Source organism: Chanodichthys erythropterus, chromosome 22 (assembly GCF_024489055.1).
Source record: "Chanodichthys erythropterus isolate Z2021 chromosome 22, ASM2448905v1, whole genome shotgun sequence".
NCBI classification, from domain to species: domain Eukaryota; kingdom Metazoa; phylum Chordata; class Actinopteri; order Cypriniformes; family Xenocyprididae; genus Chanodichthys; species Chanodichthys erythropterus.
In genome coordinates, this window is record NC_090242.1 from 28,338,589 (window position 1) to 28,361,582 (window position 22,994).

General features: G+C 36.2%; 1 protein-coding gene across 8 annotated transcripts in view; it reads left to right on the forward strand.

The window, feature by feature from the left end:
* Positions 1 to 22,994, forward strand: part of tenm2b (teneurin transmembrane protein 2b) — a 249,536-nt gene that overhangs the window by 164,161 nt on the left and 62,381 nt on the right. For 5 of the 8 annotated variants that reach the window (XM_067375177.1, XM_067375175.1, XM_067375180.1 and 2 more), the window contains one exon: positions 12,768 to 12,993. In XM_067375177.1, the coding sequence (XP_067231278.1) occupies positions 12,768 to 12,993 (226 nt within the window). Of the gene's footprint in view, positions 1 to 12,727; positions 12,994 to 22,994 lie in introns of all 8 variants that reach the window. The other 3 variants (XM_067375176.1, XM_067375178.1, XM_067375179.1) reach the window with 1 other exon arrangement.

The window sequence follows — 22,994 nt, forward strand, 5'->3', positions numbered from 1 at the left end:
CTTTAAGAATCTGTTGTATTATCTAGATATTTGTAATTATAAATTGGATTTCATGTTTACAAAAGTAAACATAAATTATTACTGTACACTACCAAGGCTTTATGGAAAAATTGATAATTTGTACATGTACATTTTGTAAATTATTTCTAAATGTCTCTTCCATTCCAAAGCTTTCATGCTTCCTGCAGCTAATAATTAATTGTACAAACACATTGTGTTCAGCACAAACAGTGTTAATCTCGTTACAAGTGCAGTCTCGGTCATGTCTTTTATTACCTGGACAATTTTTGCTTTTTTTTTTTTTTTTTTTATAAATGTAAGGGCACACAATCTGTCTGTGTTTGCATTTGCATTCAGCATGGTTTCCCCCTACTGTTAGAACACAACCATTTTTGGGTCAGAACCGTTCAGCTGAGAACCAAAGGTCTGGTGAACTCTTTGCTCACTTTGATCACAAATAAACGCTTGGTTCATATTATAATTTACACCCATGCAACAATTGTAAAATTTTAAATAACAAATATACCAATAATAAATTACAAATATATGTGACATTTTGTTGGAATATGCTCTATTATGAAAGCATGGCCATTTGGCACAGGTGTCTGTTTGTGTAAATGGGTGTTGTGTTTGAGTGCAGTTAGCAGTCTGTCACGGGAAAGAGATCTGAGACGATTCTAGCCTGACACCCTCGGCCCGCCACAGCGCTTTTGTGCTCTCTCCCACTCTCTCTTTCTCTGTCTCTTTAGCGCTTTCTCACTTTCTATCCATATGCTTGTACTGACAGTCCTCCTGTTTTCCTTAACCTCTTGAACTAAAACGTAATGCTACTTGTATTGTTAAACTTGGATGAAAGAGATACTACCAATTTCTCTGATAATCTTTTTATTATTTTTGCCTAAAATATTTCAGATCACAACAACAACAAAATGCCTTGATGTCCTTGATCACATATTAATGTCCTTGACTTTTGTGAAATCTGTTTTTTAGATTAAATGTGAAAGCTTTTGCTTTTCACTGCTTAAAATGATTTAAAAATGGCATCTGTATCCATTGACAGTATATCATTCTTATTATGTGAATATAAAATCACACTTTACTTATCTTATTTAGTATAAATTGGATTGGATGGATTGAATTAATTATTTTGTTTGTGTGTGTGTGTGTGTGTGTGTGTGTGTGTGTGTGTGTGTGTGTGTGTGTGTGTGTGTGTGTGTGTGTGTGTGTGTGTGTGTGTGTGTGTGTGTGTGTGTGTGTGTGTGTGTGTGTGTGTGTGTAAATAGACCATTTCTCAATCTATCTGCTTTAAAGCTTTATTTAAAAACATATCTATTTTTCTTATTCATTCTTATTTCTTATTTTCTTATTCACCTGTGCATTCAAAGTAATTTGTTTAGAACATAATACAGCATCATTCATGCTTCAGACAACAAGAATAGATTTGGTATTGTAGGTTCTAATGCTTTATGTTTCTGGTGTTTTTTTTTAACCCACAGTTTTTCTATTCATGTTTGTATGAGAAATGACACATCATTTCACGCTAATGCAATGTTTTGTTGTTTTCCCTCTGATTTTTTTGTTTGTTTGTTTATATTTTCATATCACTTAAATGCATTTAATTAATTAATGTGTGTGTGTGTGTGTGTGTGTGTGTGTGTGTGTGTGTGTGTGTGTGTGTGTGTGTGTGTGTGTGTGTGTGTGTGTGTGTGTGTGTGTGTGTGTGTGTGTGCGTGTGTGTGTGTGTGTGTTTTATATATGTTTTGTGTGTACCTAGTGGGTTTTAATTAGGGATTCGTTTTGCTCAGTAGTAGCAGTATATGCACATTTTACATTCAAAACCTTTATCCTGTGTGTGCTTAACCTTTTGCACACTAATCTGTTGTGATACATTAAGTATACTTCACTGACATGAGCAACAGGATTTTTAGAATAATGCTTTATAATTATATTCAAAAAAATGTTACAACTGGGCAGTTAATCAAATAGCGTGAGATTGTAATTATTTAGCACATGAATATGGTAATATTAGTCTTTTTTTTTTTTTATCCCTACACATAAAATCATTTATTAAATTAGTATAATTTATTGGATTAGATTGAAAAATATTTTTTTCACAGCTTTCTCTTGTTCTTACATAATGAAACCTGATTCAGGTACAGATATATTGTGTTCAGCACAACCTAACAGACAAACAAGTATCTGTTTAGTTGAAATATGAAGGCTGTGGTGATCCAGTTAAAATATATTAACATCAAGCTTTGACACCTTTTTAAGTTAAGAGTGTTAATTAATTAGGAGTCTTTCAACACTCTTTGAAAACATGCAGAATGAGAAAACCTTTGATATTTACATCAGTCATATTTTTATCAGTCAGCAGACGGATCATATCTCATCTGCAGCGGCTTCTGAAATGGGTCATCATTTTATAGAACTGGAATTATTGGCACTATCTTTGTTTAAGAAAGGCGTGATTATATACAACAGATGTTTGCTTTTTATATTCAGTAATCCTTTCATAATGAAGGTTCATTGCATGACACCAGGCAGTTATATTACTCCATTGTGCATGTGAGACACTTGCATACATTTAATATACAGATGATCATGCAGATATCTATATATTCCTCCTCTGAAAATATAAATCACGGTCATCTCTAAGCATGCGTAAATTATCACAGTTCGCCATGTGTACAGGAAAAAGCATCATCTCTGTGCTGACTGTTCTTTTTTAGTACTCATTTGGCAGGTATGATAGCTGAATTTTTTTTTATGTTTTAGATGATAACTATGTTGGTTGATTTTGTCCAAAAAAAAAAAAAAAAAGGTTTATAAATGACTAAACAATTATTAATCTCTCTTGTATGTTATGCAACAATATAGAAGTTTAGGCAAATACACTAGCTGTTAATTATTATATAATTATTAATATTATTAACTACTATGATGGTTTTTGATGATTTTTCTTGCCTATATGTAAGTTAAATCAAATATATGCCTGGTTGTTAAAAATACTTTTTGTTGTTTGATTTATCATGCATATATTCAAGCAAATACATGCATATATATTATTTAAGCTGCATAAATGCAGGGAAAAGTGGTTTCGATGTGCAACCATCATACTAGTTGTTAATACGAATAATTATATAATATTATATAACATGGCTGTAATAAAAATGCTGTATTGTATCTGACAAAATTTCTGATGGATAATGTTCAGTGGTATATATTAATAATTTTTAAATTTTTATACCTAACACTGAAAAGGAGTGGAAAATAAATAAATAAATAAGCCATAAAATTCTCTGACTAATACTGATTAAAAAAAACCCTGATATGTCGGCGCCGATAGCCTCGTGGGCAGCATGCCAACATATAGCGCCGTTGCGCTTCGGGCAACCCAAGTTTGAGTCCTGGCTCGTGGACCTTTCCTGATCCCGTCCCCCCTCTCTCTTCCACCTTGCTTCCTTTCCACTCTACACTCTAAAAACTGCTGGGTTAAAAACAACCCAAGTTAGGTTGAAAATGGACAAACCCAGCAATTGGGTTGTTTTAACCCAGTGTTTGGGTTAAATGTTTGACCCAACCTGCTGGTTATAGTTTTATTTAATTCAACTATTGTTTAATAATTGCTGTATTGCTTGCTTAAAATGAACCCAAAGTATGTTTAATATGTTTAATAAATGAACATAAGCTTAATGAATAATAATTAAACAATAAACATTTATTAAATTGCTTATTAATAAATGTTCACCTTTTGATTATTATTGTTGCCTCTAGTAATTATGTGTCTGATTTTGAAGTCTGATTTTAAGCCAGCCATATAGTAATTTTTAAACAATAGTTGGGATAAAAATAAAACTGCCCAGCACATTGGGCAAACATTTAACCCAACCGCTGGATTAAAACAATCGAATCACTGTCCATATTTAACCCAACTTGAGTTGTTTTTAACCCAGTAATTTTTAGAGTGTATACTATCCTATCACAATAAAGGCAAACATCGCCAAAAAGAAATAAACAGCAACAACTACAACAAAAATTGATATTGGTCAGTACTGATGTGTTGTATCAGCATGGCTATGACAAGTTGTTCAAGACACAGCACAGGTCTGGGGTGGCAGCGATGCTCACTGCGGCCCTGTTCCTCCCACCCCTGAAGCAAGAGTAATTGGTATGCACTGATGTTCTTCTCCTCCGCGTGCCTGTGTGTGTGATTATGTTGCAGCGAGACGGGTCGTGCTCGAGCCTCTCAGTCTCAAAGGTGTCATCCACACGGCCGCAGTGTGCTTGGGAACCAGAGCTTAACGTGCATCTGGGAGATCTGTCTTGTCAGTTCACTTGCTCTTTTTCCCGTCCCTCTCTCCCTCAGCCGTTCCCTCAATCACCCTCCACCCTTCCCGCCAGAGTTTCTGTGCCGCTCTCCTCTCCATCCTTCCTTCCTCTGTCATACTCTCCCTGTCGAGTCATCTTGTTCACCCAGTTTTCAGCCGCCTGTGCGGCTCGACGCTCACTGCTCCTGGAAAGAGCTTCGCTCGTAGCGTGCTAATGCCGCAGATAAATTATTCATATGTATTTTCTGTGTTGCTCTTTTTCGCTATTTCTGGAGTGTCTTGACTGTGGGGGAAAAAAAAACAATAATAAGGAAATTGGTGGAAGTTTGTGTTATGACTTGAATGTTTGAGTTCACTGTGAGACAAATAAAATGGTTTCATTTGTGTTAGTCAAGCATCTGAATAATTGTATATTAGGCGACCTAAACATTAGCGGTACAATGAATATAATTGTGATGCATTCGTGAACGTGTTGAGGATGCGTTTGGGTGACATTTGTAATCAGAGTAGGATGTTATTACTCCCTAATTAATGGAGGCAAGTGTCTGAGACTGACCAAACAGTGTGTTTAGAATAGCGATTAACTTTCTTTCTCTCTTTCACTCGCTCTTATGTTATTATATATTTTATAAAATGAATAAAAAAGACTGAATGTTTTGTGACCATTGATAAAAAAGAGACATTTTTCAAAATATCTTCTTGAAGAAAGAAAGAAAAATTACATGAGGGTGAGTAAATGATAATAAATTACATTTTTAGGTCAACTATCCCTTTAACTACAAGGTGTATATTATATCTGTTTATTAAACTGGAGGAGAACGTATTTTAATATTTAAAAAAAAAATGACATACTTCAGCTTTAAAAGATGAAGATTGAAAAAGGCCAGCTGGTGTCCAGCACTGAGCTATTTTTGTCCATTCTGGATCCTCATTTCTTCAATAGCACAGGAGGGAGATGTCAGCTGATCTCACTGTATCTCTCTGCATGCAGATATGACTTTTACTGAGAATAAAACCGCTTGATATGTCAAGACAGTGTATTGTAGGAAACAGGGATGGGTGGTATTACTGTGGTGTACTGTTCAACAGTAGAAATGTGTCAAATGGTATTTTGAGATTTTGCTATACAGGTTGTACTGCAACATGGTTCTCACAGTCCTGGAAAAATCTGGAAACTTCAAAAGTGTGATTTCCAGGCCTGGAAAGAATGTATAGTTCTATATTCAGTATATATTTTTTTCTAATTGTGGTCAGTTTTACATTATTTATTTGGCTAGAAATACTCTTAGTGAGTGTGTTCTCTTTAAAAAAAAATTAAAGAAACCTTATCTAGTCATCATAACTGAATAAAATTAGTAATTAATTGGCCAGAAAGTGTGGGAACACTGCCACAGTAGATGTTTTTGTGGGAAAGAGTTAACACTTTACACGTGAGAGCTTGAGAACTTGTTATTAAAGGCTATTGAAAGTCAGTTTAGTTGTTTGCACTTCCAAGATGAATGAACACTCATGGTCATGGTCATGGTCAGAACACTCATCCTGTCACAATTTAACAGTTTTATAGTTTTACTTTTACTGTGTTGATTTTTTTAGATGTTGAATAATGTGAAGATTGTGATGCCTGACTGATAATCCTGACTTATCAAAGTAATTGTATTTTTTTGGTTTGTGTCCATCAACTTTCAAACATAATGAGATAAAGTACTTGTCCTTTGTAGTCATTACAGTGTAATTTAATAAATACTATCGTTCAAAGATTGGGGTCAGTAAGATGTTTTCTATTTTATTATGTTTTAAAATGCAATTTATTCCTGTGAGGTCAAAGCTGAATTTTCAACATCATTACTCCAGTCTTCAGTGTCACATGATCCTTCAGAAATCATTTTAATTTGCTGCTCAAGAAACATTTATTATTATAAGCAATGTTGAAAACAGTTGTGCTACTTAATATTTTTTGTGAAAACATTATTTATATATATATATATATATATATATATATATATATATATATATATATATATATATATATATATATAGGATTTTCTGATGAATAGAACGATTTGAAATATCTTTTGTAACACATTTGATTAATTTTATGCATCTTTTCTGAATAAAAGAAAATCTTATTGATCCCAAACTTTTAAATGGCAGTGTAAACCATTTTTGGTTGCATTCATGAAATTATAGTAGGGCAGTGGTTCTCAAACTTTTTTGGCCACGCCCCCCTTTAAAAACCTTTAAAAATCTACCACCCCAAAATCTACCCCACCTCTGACTATCAAATTATATCACAAAAAACAAAGATTATAAATTGAAAGACAAGCAGTGCTTATTTTTTTTTACTTTGTCAACGGTCTGAAGAAGAGCGATTCAGAGGAGTTGGCGTTAGGTGCTTTATAAAGGCAGAGCACCAACCGCTATTCACACACTTGAATGCCATTGCAACAGCTGTTTTCTTGGGGGTTTTTTTCCGAGCTGATCTGCCTCGCCCCCACCACTGCAGTATACCTGTGCGCCCAAACCACCCCCCTCCCTGGAGGGTGCACCCCACACTACGAGAACCACTGCAGTAGGGCAATGCTTTTGCCTCAGCTCCAAAGGCAGCGCTGTAACTGTGTAGTGTGCCAAGTTCCAAATGAATTGCAGTTGCACTTTTTGTAATTACTGTTTCAGATATTTTTGTATATTAGTTCTGTGTTCAATCCTTCAAATGACAGTGTGAACATGTTGACAAGGTTCCCATACTCCTACTCAGTACACCTCAGAAATATTGTCGGTTGTCATATACCGTCTAGCCAGATCTGTCGAGCGAGCGAAATAAAAAACGGCGGTTGGTGCGTGGAGAATTAGTCTGAGGATGGATGAAAGACAGAAGGTGGTTGGCCACCAATCATGACACCTCATAGCTCTCTCCTTCTCTTTTTCTTTCCCTCTCTTTTTGTAAACACTCAACTCTATAGCACGGAGCTCAATTACCCCCGCTCTGTCTCCAGGCTCCTCCTGCCACATTTAGATTGTGTCTTTTATCATTCCAAATTGACATTTATGCTTTTACTCCTATTGTTTTTCCACCGTTCCCACCGCTCATGTTGGGCAATTTATTTTAATCCCTGTCATGGCATGGCCTATAGCCTAGCAAAGCTTGGCTGCAGTAATTTTACCATTGCCATGCACTGGAAACAAGAAGCTGCCACGCAGAGCTGTTGTCCCATGTCTCTTCCTCCATTCCTCCGCCTGTCTCACCAACACCAACTCATTTCTTCTGACCCGTTCACTCTCTCTCTTTCTCTTACTGTGTCTTTTATACACTCTTTTTACTAATGATGTAGCTTGTTAAAGATTTTTTTCAATGATAAAATTGTTCTTATACTAACTTAATGTGCAAAGACAACTATAAATAAAAAAGAATATATACTAAATAAATAGAAATACGAAATTTACTGCAATATATCAGACAATTATGAACTCTTAGTGAGTTTAAAAGGCATTTAAAAGCATAGTTTTTACATTAGCTTATGATCATACATGAGTGTCGAGGTACTGTTTTATGGTTTTAGGAGTCTGAAAATGTTTTAAGTGTCTTTGAGAGTTTAGGAGATCTCAAGGTTTAAGAGTCTGAGAGTAGATGGTTTTGTATATCTTTTATATATAGTTATTTGTGTTTGTTCATATTTTAATGTCTGATGGTGTGTACAGCACTGTGGTCAACATTGTTATATTATTATGTGCTGTATTAATAAATTGGAATTGATAATAATAATAATAATACAAATAAACATTGCAAACCACCCTGACAAAGCAGTCTAAACCAATGGCATGGGTTTGGGGTGATCAGCAGACCTAAAATTTGTATTATCTGTATAAAATATTGATACTTCTCTTGTTCCTGGTTCTGTAAAAGTAACTGAAACTAGGTAGATATCATCATATGTGTGTGTGTGTGTGTGTGTGTGTGTTTGGGGGCGGGGTCGGGGCAAGCTTGATTTCCGCACAGTGACTCGTGTAGCCAGACAGAGAAAGCTGAATAAATGATATTTTCCACTATATCTTCATAGCAGTTTCTCATTGATATGCCTTGAATGTAAATGTGTCTTTTTTTCTTTTCTTTTTTTTTTTTTTAGAGAAGGGCAGGCTGGCAGGAAGAGCAGGAAGTTTCGAATCAGGCGAATAGGCCTTTTCTGAGCCCACATAGTGTCGCTTTCCCTGTGTTTCTTGTCGACTATTTTGTCTGCCTCCGCCGTTCGCTCACTGAATCAAAACTCAATTATTCATAAACACTGCTAAATGGTGAAGAACGGAAAGCGGAGGGAGAAAGAAACACAGCCTTGTGAAAAGAGAGAGTGATGAAGGCTGGTGGGAAATAAATGAATGTCAGTAGTGGAGGACAGAATAGCTTCACAGCTGTTTCGTGTCTCAATAAATCGAGGTTTTATGAAGCTCGTGTTGAAGCGGAAGTTTTGACAGGGAACGAGATGAAGCAAAGCAGAATCTGTGACCTTGTGTCATGAAAGGGTTTCTTTCTCTGCTCAAAATAAATTTTACTTAGTTTTTACAGAACTCAGTCATAAAATACACCAGGGTGAAAAAACGTATTTTCTTTATTGCGAGGAAAGAAGAACCACCTTGGCTGTTTTTGTCTTTAGGGTTAGAATGTGGGTTTTACCAATTAATTGGCACTGATAGGAACTATTCTTATTGACAAAAATTTGTATTTTAATTTTAATGTTCTTTTAATTTATTTTATTTCATTAAAAAAACAAAAAACAAATATGAATACATATACAACTAAAGAAACACAAGAGAATGGTAAATTATATAAATCGGAAACATGTAATATACACAATACTGTTATAATATAACATGAAAAAAGACTTTTTTTTCATTCATATTATTTATTAAAAAAAACAGATTATTTATTTTTTTTTTTTTTTTTTTTTTTTTTTTTTTTTTTTTGTCATTTTTGCCTTTATTGCGATTGGAGAGTATAGAGTGGACAGAAAGTGAAGTGAGATAGAGAGAGGGGAACAGAATCAGGCAAGGTCCGAAAGCCGGGACTCTGACAGATTATTAAAAGTAACTCATTATTTTATTTTAAAAAACAAATACGAATAAATACATATACAACTAAAGAAACACGAGAATGGTAAATTATTTAAATCTGAAATGTGTAATATACATAATACTGTTATAAAATAACATAAAAAAACAAAGAGAGAGAGGGGTATTTTATCAGGCAAAAAAAAAAAAACTAACATGAATTTTCATTCATATTATTCACAGACTATTAATGTTTTTCTTGCCTTTTTTTTTTTTTTTTTTTTTGGTCATTTTTGCCTTTATTGCGATTGGATAAGATAGAGTAGACAGGAAGTGAAGTGAGAGAGAGAGAGAGCGGGACGGAATCAGGCAATGTCCGAAAGTCGGGACTCTGAAAGATTATTAATCATATGTCATAAATGTGTACACAAAATGTGTAATATACACAATATATTATAATAACATGAAAAAACAGAGAGAGAGAGAGAGAGAGGTGTACAAAAACAGGCAAAAAAAACCTAACTTGAGTTTTCATTCATATTACTCATTTAAAAAAAAAAAAAAAAACACATTATTAATGTGGATAGTATAGATTAGACAGGAAGTGAAATGGGAGAGAGAGGGAGACAAGGTCCGTGAGCCGGGACTCCGACAGATTATTAATCTGTTATTGATAAGGTTTTGCTCCTTAGTTATCTGTATTAGGCAGAATCCACTATTGTTCGACCTCTACTCCACTCGTTTATGTTCAATTAAGTTGCCATATCATCCGATGGAGGAAAGTTCCAGACAGCAAATTCATAGCTACACACCCTGGCAATCAATATCTCTTTCCTCAGGCGTCTTAAACGACCCCCTGTCTTCTGCCTCCTGCTTGGATACGACGTGCACATTTCAGTGAGATTTTGAATTTAAGCTCTTTCACGTATCTCTGTGCTAATAACAGCAGTTGCCTGTAATCTCTGCATTACTGTACTGACTTTAGCGCCGTTCTCTGGCTGTGCGCCGTGAGCTCCACATTCTGTATAATGGAAGTGCAGCAGCGGCACATTGTTCCTCTGTGATTGCAGTGCTTCACACTGAGACCCCTGGCGAGACGTTCTCACATGCGAAGGAGAAGAGAATCCTTCATTTGGCCATTGAAGGCCACTGTCACAGGCTCCCATTCACAGGGCGCTTCTTATGCGCCTGTCGCATCAATTTTGTCCGACTACGCCAGGTCCCCTTGAAAAAACAAAGAGTGAGGCCTCAGTTGTGGCAGAGCTTTGAGCCCTTAAAAGCACAAGTTCCTACATGCTTTTGTTCCAGTTTGTGGAGAGTGGCCGGGCTGGTTTTGATGGGCATGTCATCGGGCGATAATCCAGTGTTTTGAGCACCATTGTTGGAGCCGGAGAGTTCCTCCAGAGTTCCTCTGGCGCTGTAAGCTGAGAGAGCAGGGCTTTATGCCCGGTCGGGTTTTGTCGCGCTCCGTTTTTAGAGCGCTCTGACACACTGCATGTAGAGAGATTACACAGCCCTGGCCCTCAGACCGTAGCCGATCTCCCGTTGGTCTAAAATCCTCTTTCATCTCGGAACCTCTTCTTAAGGGACACAAAGGCACTTTTGAATCCCTTGCTTTCCCCTCTTTTCACAGGCTCCTGGAAGAATTTGCTTCCGTTTGACCTCATGCGCTGATGTCGGGAGGTGCGACGAAGGGTGTGAAATGCGAGGGTGTGAATTTTTTTTTGCATTAGATACTCAGGAATGGAGATTTATCTGTTAAACATCTAGACACGCTTGATTGCACTATTTGTTCAGGGACCGTCAAGTGCGGCAAATATTTTCATTTATGTGCTGTGAAAAATCTTACCTTCCAATGTATCTCAGTTGTTAACATGCTGAGATAATTACACAACTACCTTCTTTCATAAGTTAATTAAATGAACACCTATACATGTCTAAATCTTAAAACACTGCAGGTTATTAATATTATATTATATTATTATATTATAATGATTGTTATATTTTGAGAACTCTGTAAAGCCTGACATGAAATAATAGTCAGAAAAAGAAAAAAGAAAAAACATAGAAAAAATAGAAGTTTATTGAACCTTGAGACAAAATATAAAAAACTAAAACAAATAAATAAATAAATAAATTATATTTTAATATAAACTTAAATTTTATTCAAGAGGGCCAAAATTAGGAAAAAATAAATAATTTGATGCAGTTGCTGACATTTAAAGCAAAAAGTAAGATGACATTCTGCTAGCTTGTAATGTAAATCAATGAGATCTTTATAACAGTATAGCAGACTACTAAATGCATAAAAATATCAGTTGTCACTCGATATCTCCCAATAATATGTCTTACTAAGATGATATTTAAATGCTTAGTTTTATGATCAACGATTCTAGATTTAATTTCAAAGCAAATAATTTCATTGTTTTTTTCAGTACTTTTCAGCTTTGTTGTTTTAGCAATGATTTAATGACCATCCATATTTATTTTTTCATCTTTATTATGATACAAACAGAAAAATATGTAGACAAAATGTTAGAAAAAAACAAAACAAATAACAAATTGGCTTCTTTAAGCAAAAATCAGTATTTGGTGTGACCTCCTGGACTTCCATTTTCTCAAAGAAGAAGATCTGAGAAATGTCTCATATTTTGAAAGTTTTCTTGGCCTTCTAGTCATTTTCCATTCCATTTATGTTCAAGAGAGTGTGATTTCTGCTCTTGCTAAAGTGTAAGAGGAGGTCACTAAATACTTGCCACTTTAGCCTATAGAAGTTGTTGGTTTTTTATGTTTTTTCTTCTTCGTTTTTTTTTTTTTTTTTTATTATTATTATTATTTTCTGGTTATATTCTAATTAAGAGACTGAGAAATAATTATATATATATATATATATATATATATATATATATATATATATATATATATATATATATATAGTCATTATACCATTACTGAAACAATATCTAATGGTATAATGGTTATATATGTAATTGTAGCAAGCATGTCAGGAGCTAGAAAAGCAATACAAATGTATTTTTGTTTCCAGGTTTTCATACTTGCAGAGAATTCAATCTAATAAAAATCCAGACATGTTTTATTTTTCCTCCTAGCAATAGATTTTATCAAAGTCTTTTTGTGTCTGCTTATCTTATTATCCATAATTGATCCTTCTCTCTGTTGCAAAATGTGTAGCATTTCACCTCTCCTCCTTTCGGTTACAATCATTTCACGCCTGGCTACCGAACAGTAAACAGATTACAGCTGCATTGAATCAAAGTAACCTAAACAACTTGATGTTCTGAATCTATGGTCAGAAAAACATTTTACAGACAGCATCCTACGAGGCAACATGACGGAAGAGATGTTCTGTGATTAATCTCCTTTCTCTGTCTCTTTCAGGTGCGTCCAGTCATCACAGTCAGACCTCCCTTCGACCTCCTCTGCCTCCCCCGCACAACCACCACCAGTCATCGGCTAATTCCCTCAATCGCAATAACCAGGCCAGCCGGAGGAACCTGCAGAGCCACGCACCTACCGCCGCCCCGCCAGATGGACCCTCCACCCCTGAATCCGTCCAGCTCCAGGACAGTTGGGCCCTCAACAGCAGTGTCCCGCTGGAGACACGGTTAGTTTCACTAATACACCAAAAGACACCTGCTAGGGTTGCTCAGATTCCTTTTTCAAAAAACTACAGAGCTCTATTATCCATTGTTTATTGGCTGCGTATCATGATGCGTGATGTGGATACACATACTTTCTACTTTATAGCCTAGCCTTTATAGCCTATTCTATTCATTATAGCCATTAATGATCTTTAAACCGGGTGTTATCTTCTAATAAAGGGAATGGTGTTGTCATTTTTTTTCTGCATATAATAGAAAAATCTGTAATAAAAAAATGATATGCTTAAAATGATATGAAAATAGTAATTAAAACTGAATGATTATTATTTTAATTCACATTATTTTTTTATTTATTTAACCATATATATTTAAATATATATATATGTGTGTGTTATAATTTCAATTGATTTTATAAATTAACTTAATATAAAATAATATAATCTTTATTTGTTTTGTGATTAATGATACTATACTTATCAAATGTAAAAAATAAATAAATAAATAAATAAATAAAAGTAAGAAAAAAATGGAAAAAACTAAAATTGAATGCACACTGTAATTTTTTTACAGTGTTCATTCACAAGAAGATATATATAGTCAAACCAAAAAATATTCTGACATTTTTGATATATTTTTTACTATAGTCACTATAGTTCATTTATGAATAGCAAAGTAAACTGTTACATATTATACCCAAAAATTCTTCATACAGTGGACTACCAGTACAAAAAAAAATTTGGAACCAAAAATTATTCAGACACTTTGACCTGACCATGTTTTGCTTAAGTGTTATCTGACATAATTAAAATTATTTGTTTCAGACACAGTTTAACTCTGAGATCTTGTCATATTTTATTATCAATTTTTTAAACTATAGTGAATAAATATAATTAATGAATAAAAATGTTCAAGGTGTCTGAATAAAATATATATTTTTGATTTTAGGCAGTCACTGCATGTAATTAGCCCCGAGTCTACAAGGCATAGACACAAAAGACACAAACCCATATCACCCACCCTCCTGGAGACCCTCACCGAACACTTAGTCACAGCCTGTCACACTCACACACACTGGATTGTGTCTACTGGGTCTCTGTGGGTTGTATTTTTGTGTTTGTTTATTGTGTAGTATAGAGTATTTTTTTTTTTGCAGGACTGGAGGGTTGCTCCCCTTGACTCAACAATGCTCTTCTCTAATGCTGTATGCACTATTTATGAGACACACACTCATTTTTTGTGCCTATTTCGTGTTCGTGCTCTCTCTCTCTCTTTTTTCGGTTCCCATCCCCCTGTCTTTCTGATGTTTTATTCACCAGGTGCTCCGATACACACCATAAACCAGTTCCTTTAGTACCCCACCCAGCACCACACTGTGTGTCCAATACCGTGTCGGCACACGCGTTCACTCTGCAGAATCCATGAAGTTCCAGGCCACATGCGCATAAACACACATTCGCACACACTCCACGTCCATCAGCGCCAGTCACCGTCTATCTCCACAGATACCTTCCTCTCTCTCTGTCTCTCCGTCGCTCTATCCCATAAAAAAATTGACACTCACTTTCAGATGAAGCAAGCACCGCCTGAAAAATAGGTCATGCGATGGCACGCATGCAAAACAGGGCTGCAACGGCGAGCACGGGATACGAGAAGTTCTTCTTTGAATGTTAGAGTACTAGCAGGAGAGAGGAACAGGGCCATATGGTGACAGATTGGTTGAGAGTCACAGAAAGTGAAGAATGTGCAGCTGTCACATGAGATGAAGTGTCTCAGTGGTCGAGAGTCTGGAGCCAAGGGGACCGCAGGTGGAGCAGGCAAAAGTTCGGAGGGAGTTTTTGCCACTGACACGCAGCTGCATCCAAGATCATCATGGTTTTGAGCGGCTGCAGGTTTGCTTTTTCAATATTCTCCATGCACACACAGGCAAATGCACTCTCAGATCCTTCAAACGTATCAAGCTGCCTCCAGACGTTGGATGGACTACCCACAATCCCCTGACACTTCAAAGCTCTACCCTTGGCTGGCAGATTAGAATGACTTCTTTCAGGGCATATGGACTTGACCTCAAACAGCCTCTCCCTCATATTGCTTTGTCTGTTAGACAGCCCTGTCTGCCACAAAGTGCTTACCCAGCACTTCTCACGAGGTTTTAATGAGATAAATACCATTGGGTATTTACAGAGGCAGTTTCTGCCATGTTTTTGTAGTTGAGAGTTGGTGGGGATTTGACCCACTATTTGATGCAACTGTCCGACCTGCATCTGCTAAGCTTGGTTTATACTTGCTGCATCCACACAAGTGTGAAGGTGCACGTGGCAAAAATTACGTCATCGCGGTGTGGACGGTCGTGCGCGGTCGTGCACATTGAGTGCACTACTTCGAGCCGATTCTGGCCGAGCATGTATGTCTGAACATAGGGACATAGTGTCCATAACGAAGCGAAAAAGTGGCCGTTCCCATTTTGGCAGCGCGTGACTCCCGGATAACTGAAAATGAGCAAAGAGGCGGGACGTGGTTGGAACTGAGGTGCCTGGTTGCTGAAACCACACCCGCCTAGCGCGACCTGATCATGTTAGCAGGCTAAGGAGCTATCTATCTATCTTAGACACTATCTAAAATATTAATAAAGATAAGTTATATTATTTGAAAATGCTAAAGGTTTATTGTCAATCTATGGTGACTGTTTTACAATAAAGATGTTCCAGCAACAGTAATATTGTAATTTGTGTCGGGTGTGCAAATGACACTCAAAATTAAAATCGGACTTCATACCCATTTATAATGAAATAGCGATCGTGAGATGAATCCAATCCGCCGCACTTGGGTAAAATGTCCATGAGTGTCCATTAAAAAACAAACAACAGCACTTTTTGTCCACAAAAGCATTAAATCCATGAAATATTGATATATTGTCCACTGTTTGCATCACATTTCTTCTGAATGATCTACTCTCCATCATTGTTCTTCAAGAAATTATGCAATCTGAGCAGCGTTTGTAAAACTGTATATGATTGTATACATTAGACTCTCTAATTTTTCAAAATGGTGCAGCAGTTTTTAGCTATATAGACCAAAACCACAATTTGTACCAGGCTGTAAACATGTTTTTTTCTGCTGTAAAGCTGGGCATTTTAACATGGGGGTCAATGAGATTCCGCTCTCGGAGCCTGTCCCTAGCAGCCAGTCAATGAATTGCAGTTTAAGTCACTTCTATATTGGCTTTCACATCCAAGAGAAACTGGGGCAGGTTGCCGCTTGGTCTGAACAAGCATCTTACAGACACCCAGCTTGTCTAAATTAATTGTTTACATTTACAAAATGAGCCTACACTAGCAGAAACAAGCCATTTTACTAAAAAAAGGTCCAAGTTTAATAAAAATGTTCATGAAATTAAATGAAATTAATTAAATAAGAAAATATTTAAGAGATTGTTGTTTAATTTAGTTAATACATTTGTTCTAATATCCATATATTTTATTCTAATGCAATAATCTCAAGGTTTACTGGGGTTTTTTTGTAGTGTCGTTTTGGTGAAGTGTACTAAAACAAACATCGTTGCGTGGGTACTTTACTTCTCACTGCTGATTCCTGATGGTTTAGAGGACAATTACTCTGAGTCGCCCCCTGTGTTTCAAAGAATCCGTTTGGGGAGGAGCTTGCACAGTCAGCAGAGGCTCTCGCTGCACAGCCAGGCAAAAGTATAATCAAGGCTTTAGGACGTGTTAAGCTAACCCTTTAAAGGTGCCCTAGAATTAAATATTGAATTTACCTTGACATAGTTGAATAACAAGAGTTCAGTACATGGAAAAGACATACAGTGAGTCTCAAACTCCATTGTTTCCTCCTTCTTATATAAATCTCATTTGTTTAAAAGACCTCCGAAGAACAGGCGAATCTCAACATCGGGATCAACATTACGTACAGTTGGGATCATTAATATGTATACCCACAATATTTGCATATGCCAGCCCATGTTCAAGCCATTACACAAGGGCAGGAAGTATTAACGTCTGGATCTGTGCACAGCTGAATCTAGGTAAGCAAGCGAGAACAATAGCGAAAAATGGCAGATGGAGCAATAATAACTGATAAGATCCATGATATCATGATATTTTTAGTGATATTTGTGAATTGTCTTTCTAAATGTTTTGTTAGCACATTGCTAATGTACTGTTAAATGTGGTTAAAGTTACCATCGTTTCTTACTGTATTCACGGAGACAAGAGCCGTCCATATTTTCATTTTTAAACACTTGCAGTCTGTTTAATTCATAAACAACTTCATTCTTTGTAAATCTCTCCAACAGTGTGTAATGTTAGCTTTAGCCACGGAGCACAGCCTCAAACTCATTCAGAATCAATGTAAACATCCAAAAAAAAACAATACTCACATGATCCGATGTATGCATGCAGCATGCACGACGAACATCTTGTAAAGATCCATTTTGAGGGTTATATTAGCTGTGTGAACTGTGTTTATGCTATTCAAGGCAAGCGCGAGTTCCAGGGGCGGGGGAGCACGAGAATTAAAGGGGCCGCAACCTATATATCGGTGCATAGTTAATGATGCCCCAAAATAGGCATTTAAAAAAATGAATTAAAAAAAAAAATCTATGAGGTATTTTGAGCTGAAACTTCACAGACACATTAAGGGCACACCTTAGATTTGTATTACATCTTTTAAAAAGAAGTTCTTGGGCACCTTTAAAAAAACAGTTAGCAAATGAACTAAAATGTTTAAAAAGATATAAAATACATAAAAAAATAAAAAAGCTGTTAACAAAAAGCTATATATATATATATATATATATATATATATATATATATATATATATATATATAATATTGCTAGTTATGTGTTGCAAAAGCGAATAGCGTTCAAATCCAATAAATCAATGCTAAAACATGGCATGGACTTTGTAGCTGCATTTCTAACACTTCTTAATATTTTTATACATTTAACATAGCAAGTTATTAACAACATTATCGTTTTTATACTGAACATTTAACGACATAACATAAATTTCTTTCTTTGGTGTATGAGATGGAGGATCCCCCAAATGAAGTGCTTGAATTTAGGAGGTGCCGGATCCAGATCGTTTTTGTTTTGTTTTTTTGTTTTTTTAGGACAAATTAAGCCCTGGTCTATTGTTGGAAAAAGTGGCTTGTTTCTGAAAAAGCTGTTTTCTATTTTAAAAACTGTCACCAAAAAAAAAAAAAAAAAACCTGCATTGAGAAATTCTACATACATTAAAAGCTTCTTTTAGTTGCCAGGCTACTACTCTTAAAAATCTTGATGACAGATGAAAATGAACAATTTTTCTTTGAACAAATTATCTTTGTGCTGGTCAGTCTCACAAATGGACCTTAATATGCACATTTTCCCAGTGTATTGGTCCAACTGTGACGAGCGTTCAGTGCTCCTACATGGTTCTGCTGGGTTTCAGCAGCACAGAGGGGAAACTCCAGATGCTCGAAGGTTTGAAAAAATGCAGGCTCACTGTGACTAGCTATGCAAGACTAATTATCTTATGAAATATGATCTCCATCGTTATCTCCCGTCAGCGCATAAGAAATGGCCCAGTTCTGAGGAACAGCAGAGGGAAGAAACTTTTTTTATTCAAACTGTTTTCCACCGGGACGTCACACCACTATCAAAACCTCAGCCGAGTGTTAGCGTGAGTGTGTGTTAATAGCGCTGTATCAGAGTGCACTGAACACTTGAGCTCTGGGACCTCTCCTCCATAGTCTTGAGTTTTAAGCCTCTTGTTCAGGAAGCTCAGTATTTATCCAGAAAAAAAAAAAAAAAACTGGGCCTGCCACAGAGACGGAGCCCAATTAGAGGTGGTTTACTTGGGCTAAAACTCCTGCAGTGCCCCCCTGAGCTGGAGCTAATGACGGTGTGCTCCATCTTAGTGGACGGAAATGGGAGAAGATTCTCTATTAGGCATCAGGGAAGAGGTTGTGTGTCTGCCTGCTGTCTCTTTCTTTTCTTTTTCCCTTCTATCGCTCTCCCCCTGGGCTTGTTTGAAACACCGGTGTCATTTCTCTCACTTGTTCTGCACATGACTTGTCATCTGCTAACAGGCCTCGAACTTCTCCACAGAAAAATACAGAGAAGAAATACTTGCCCTTCCTGCTGTGAATCTCAACTATTGCTAACTGCTTTTGTTCGTCGCCAGATATAATCGAACCAGGTGGAATCTGCAGACTTTTTGCAGTAATATATATTACAGTAGTGTGTTTATATTTTGTATTAATATTTATTATATTATTATGATTTTTATTTTGTTGATACATTTAAATAAAAATGTACTTTTCTTTCTGACACATTACTAATAAAAATATACATTCAATAATAAATATATTGTATGATTTAAAAATCTTTTAATACAATTTAGCATGTATTCTGTCTTTTATGGGAGTTGTAGTTTACATTTCATCTGAGTTGATGAACTGTGTGATGTTGGTGTGTGTTCGAAATGCATTTCAGACTCACTTGAACTTCTGACCAAAGTGTGGACGCTTCAATTCTCAGATGCTACAAAATGGAGACATGTTTTGCGACATTATTTTCTTAAGTGGATGGGAATAGCTCTTATCTAGACACTTCACTATCTGGAAATGGATGAGAATAAAGTGGACAGCATGTAACAGCCTCAGCTTGAGGTTTCTGAATGCTGCCACTGCGTCTTCTATTGGGGACAGCGGTAGATCGATGTACTGTATGAGAGAAAGAGAGTCTCCAGTGAGTCCTTTCAATGTACCTCAACATAAAACCATTTCTGGTTGGCTGGGCTTCCTGAAGACATTTATCATATTTTGAGTTTGTGGAAATAAACAGCAGATTTGCCTCTATGAAGAGACAATATATTTTGGTCATTACATGCAAACAGTTAAGAACCTTGGCTCTGTAAAAAAAAAGTTGAACACCAAACCAGAGGCTTTGTCACTGGACCGGAAATCCCAATTAAGCGGAATATTTTGGACAGATCGGACTGTTTATATATTTGTGTGGAATACTAATTCAACTTTTTGTTTGCATTCTCTGTTAAATCTCATGTTTGCTTGTTAATTGCTCTGGACCTTTTCTCCTCTCCCACAGGAGGAGAGAAAAGGTGTTTACTGTGAAAGTGAGATTTTTTGCGGCTTTGCCTTGTTTTGCTTAATGCCATGTTTCTCGGTCGTGCTCTGTTTGCGCTAGTTGATGTGGATGGTTTGCTGGTGAGATGCCCCAGTAGGGCAAGCATTCTCTGATTGGCTCGCTGTTGTTTATTCGTTAACACAAGTTAGCAAGTTTTTTGTTGTTTTTTTACAAATTAAAATGTGCAAAAACTTGACATTGATAAAGTTTCAGAAGTGATTATAAGCATCACATGTTCAACAGGGACCTTTCAAGATTTAAATTCACTGTGATGAAGAAGCTCTATGAAGTCATACTGGCATAAACTGTGGTGAACATAAAATTATGGACATAATCTTCAGGAATTAATATGATATTATTTTGGAAGATCTATCCATCTATCTATCTATCTATCTATCTATCTATCTATCTATCTATCTATCTATCTATCTATCTATCTATCTATCTATCTATCTATCTATCTATCTATCTGTCTGTCTGTCTGTCTGTCTGTCTGTCTGTCTGTCTGTCTGTCTGTCTGTCTGTCTGTCTGTCTGTCTGTCTGTCTGTCTGTCTGTCTGTCTGTCTGTCTGTCTGTCTGTCTGTCTATCTGTCTATCTAGCTATCTGTCTGTCTGCAATAGCACTTTTATTGGTTGTTGTCCATTTTTATTCTTTCTACATTTATCCATCTCTGTCTAGCTTTCACACATCTCTCCGTTTCTCTTCTTGCATGTCAGTGTAATGTAACTTCCCCTAGAGGGTCGATTATTCACATGGCCCCTGATGTCTGGTTTAAACGCTTCTTTTAAGTTGAATTATCACATGTCTGTCAAACCATATGTTTGGACTTCAAAGGATTCTAGAATATTATCTGCTCTTTTAAATATAGACTTTGAACTGTATTTTTTTTTTTTTTTTTTTAGGATTTCTTCTAGTATACTACTGTGATGACACACCCTGCTATGGAAAGACAAAGTTTCATTATGCTTCATATTCTGTGCTGTGTGTTATTAAGCTAGAGTGGAAAAAGGATTGTCTGCCTGCTTTCAGATGAATCGCAAAGGCTTGAATGAGTAACCTTGAGCCAGAGCTTGTCCAAAGATGACCGTGACTGCACAGTGAGATTGCACTGTTTAGTTTGAGGCCACACGCATAAAGTAAAGGCAGCGGAGTAGGGAATGACAGATTTTCTCTATTCCCACTTCACTGCTTTCATCCAGCTCGTATGAAAAACAGTTCAAACTCAGCCACTCATTCTGCTGTGAATTCGAACCACAGCTGCACAGGAACCTGAAGATGCCATTTCACAACCTGTTACTTCTTTCCAGCACCAAAATGAGCAGCAGCAACCGAATACAGAAAAGATTTTAAAGAACAGTTTGTACTAAAATGAAAATTCTCTCATTTTTCATTTTTTTCTCACCCTTGTCTTGCCAAATCATACTACTTTCTTTCTTCTGTGGAACAGAAAAGAAGTTCAGAAGAATGTTTGCGCTGTTCTTTTCCATACAATTAAAGAATACAGTGACCAATACACTAATTTGAATTAAACTCCTTCATATTGACTATTTTCAAATTATGTTTTTAGTGATTTCCCAACCTTGTTTTCCTTTTGGAGCTTGATAACCCACCACTTTATTCCTTCATTCTATGAAAAACAAACAAACAAACAAAAACCTTTTGGTTCCTTGGAAAAAGGACAGGCATACAGCATACAAACTAATACTATTATTCTGCAAGGACACATTAAATTGATCAAAAGTGACAGGAAAGGCATTTATAATATAATTTCTATTTTAAATAAATGCTGTTCTGTTGAACTGCCTATTTATAAAAGAATCTTGAAAAAAAAAATTATATTTTCCACGAAAATACTAAACAGTACAAATGTTTTCATCATTGATAATAATAAGAAATGTTTCTTGAGCAACATATTAGAATGATTTCTGAAGTATCATGTAACACTGAAGAAGTAAAGATGCTGGAAATTCACCTTTGCCATCACAGGAATTTTTTGCCAATCATTCTTACATATTCGGTTCTTTATTGACCCGGATCTATATCTAACACGGAAGAATCTCTACCTGTCGTGATAATATAAAACTCCTCTGATATTAGAGTAACAATTACAGAAGAATAAAATAAAGCATATTTTGTTACCTTTTGGAGCTTGAAAGGGCTCAATTTGAGCAGATGTTTTATGCCATCATCCCTGTCCTCATCAGAGCTCATTTCCCAGTAAATTCAGCAAATAATAGCATTTAACAGCATTTAAGGGTTAAAACAGAAAACTTTAAATTGCCTTTTTAAATTGTAATAATATTTCTCAATATTATACTGTTGTACGGTATTTTTGGTCAAATAAATACAGCCTTGTTCAGCATAAGAGACTTCTTTCAAAAATATTGAAAAAACAAATCAACCACAAACTTTTGGTGCCGCAAACAGTAGTGTACAGTAACATGAAGGTGTCACATTATTCTAAACTTTTAAGCAGGTTCAGCTCAGATCTGAAAGCTAGCAATAGATTTATTGCTGAGTTTTGCCGAACTGAGATGCTGGCCATGTTTGTTCTGGCTGTGGGCAGCAGGGAGCAGTTGGATGCCTAGCAGGGGGGCAACAGAGAGGCCTGGTGGAGTCTGAGTGGACCTCCTGTCCCGAACAAGACACATGGACAAAGATCTGAGGCTGGTTTAGCATAGGACCTCAGCCTGAGCCAAACCTAGTGTTCATCAAAGCTTCCTGGTCAAACTGTCATCTGCTTTCATCCCCTTCCCATCTGCCCCCATCCCCAAACACGCACACACACACCTTCCCCCTTTCAGCTCACCTTTGATTTGCAATAACATTGCCATCCACCTCATCATTTGACCTCTCAT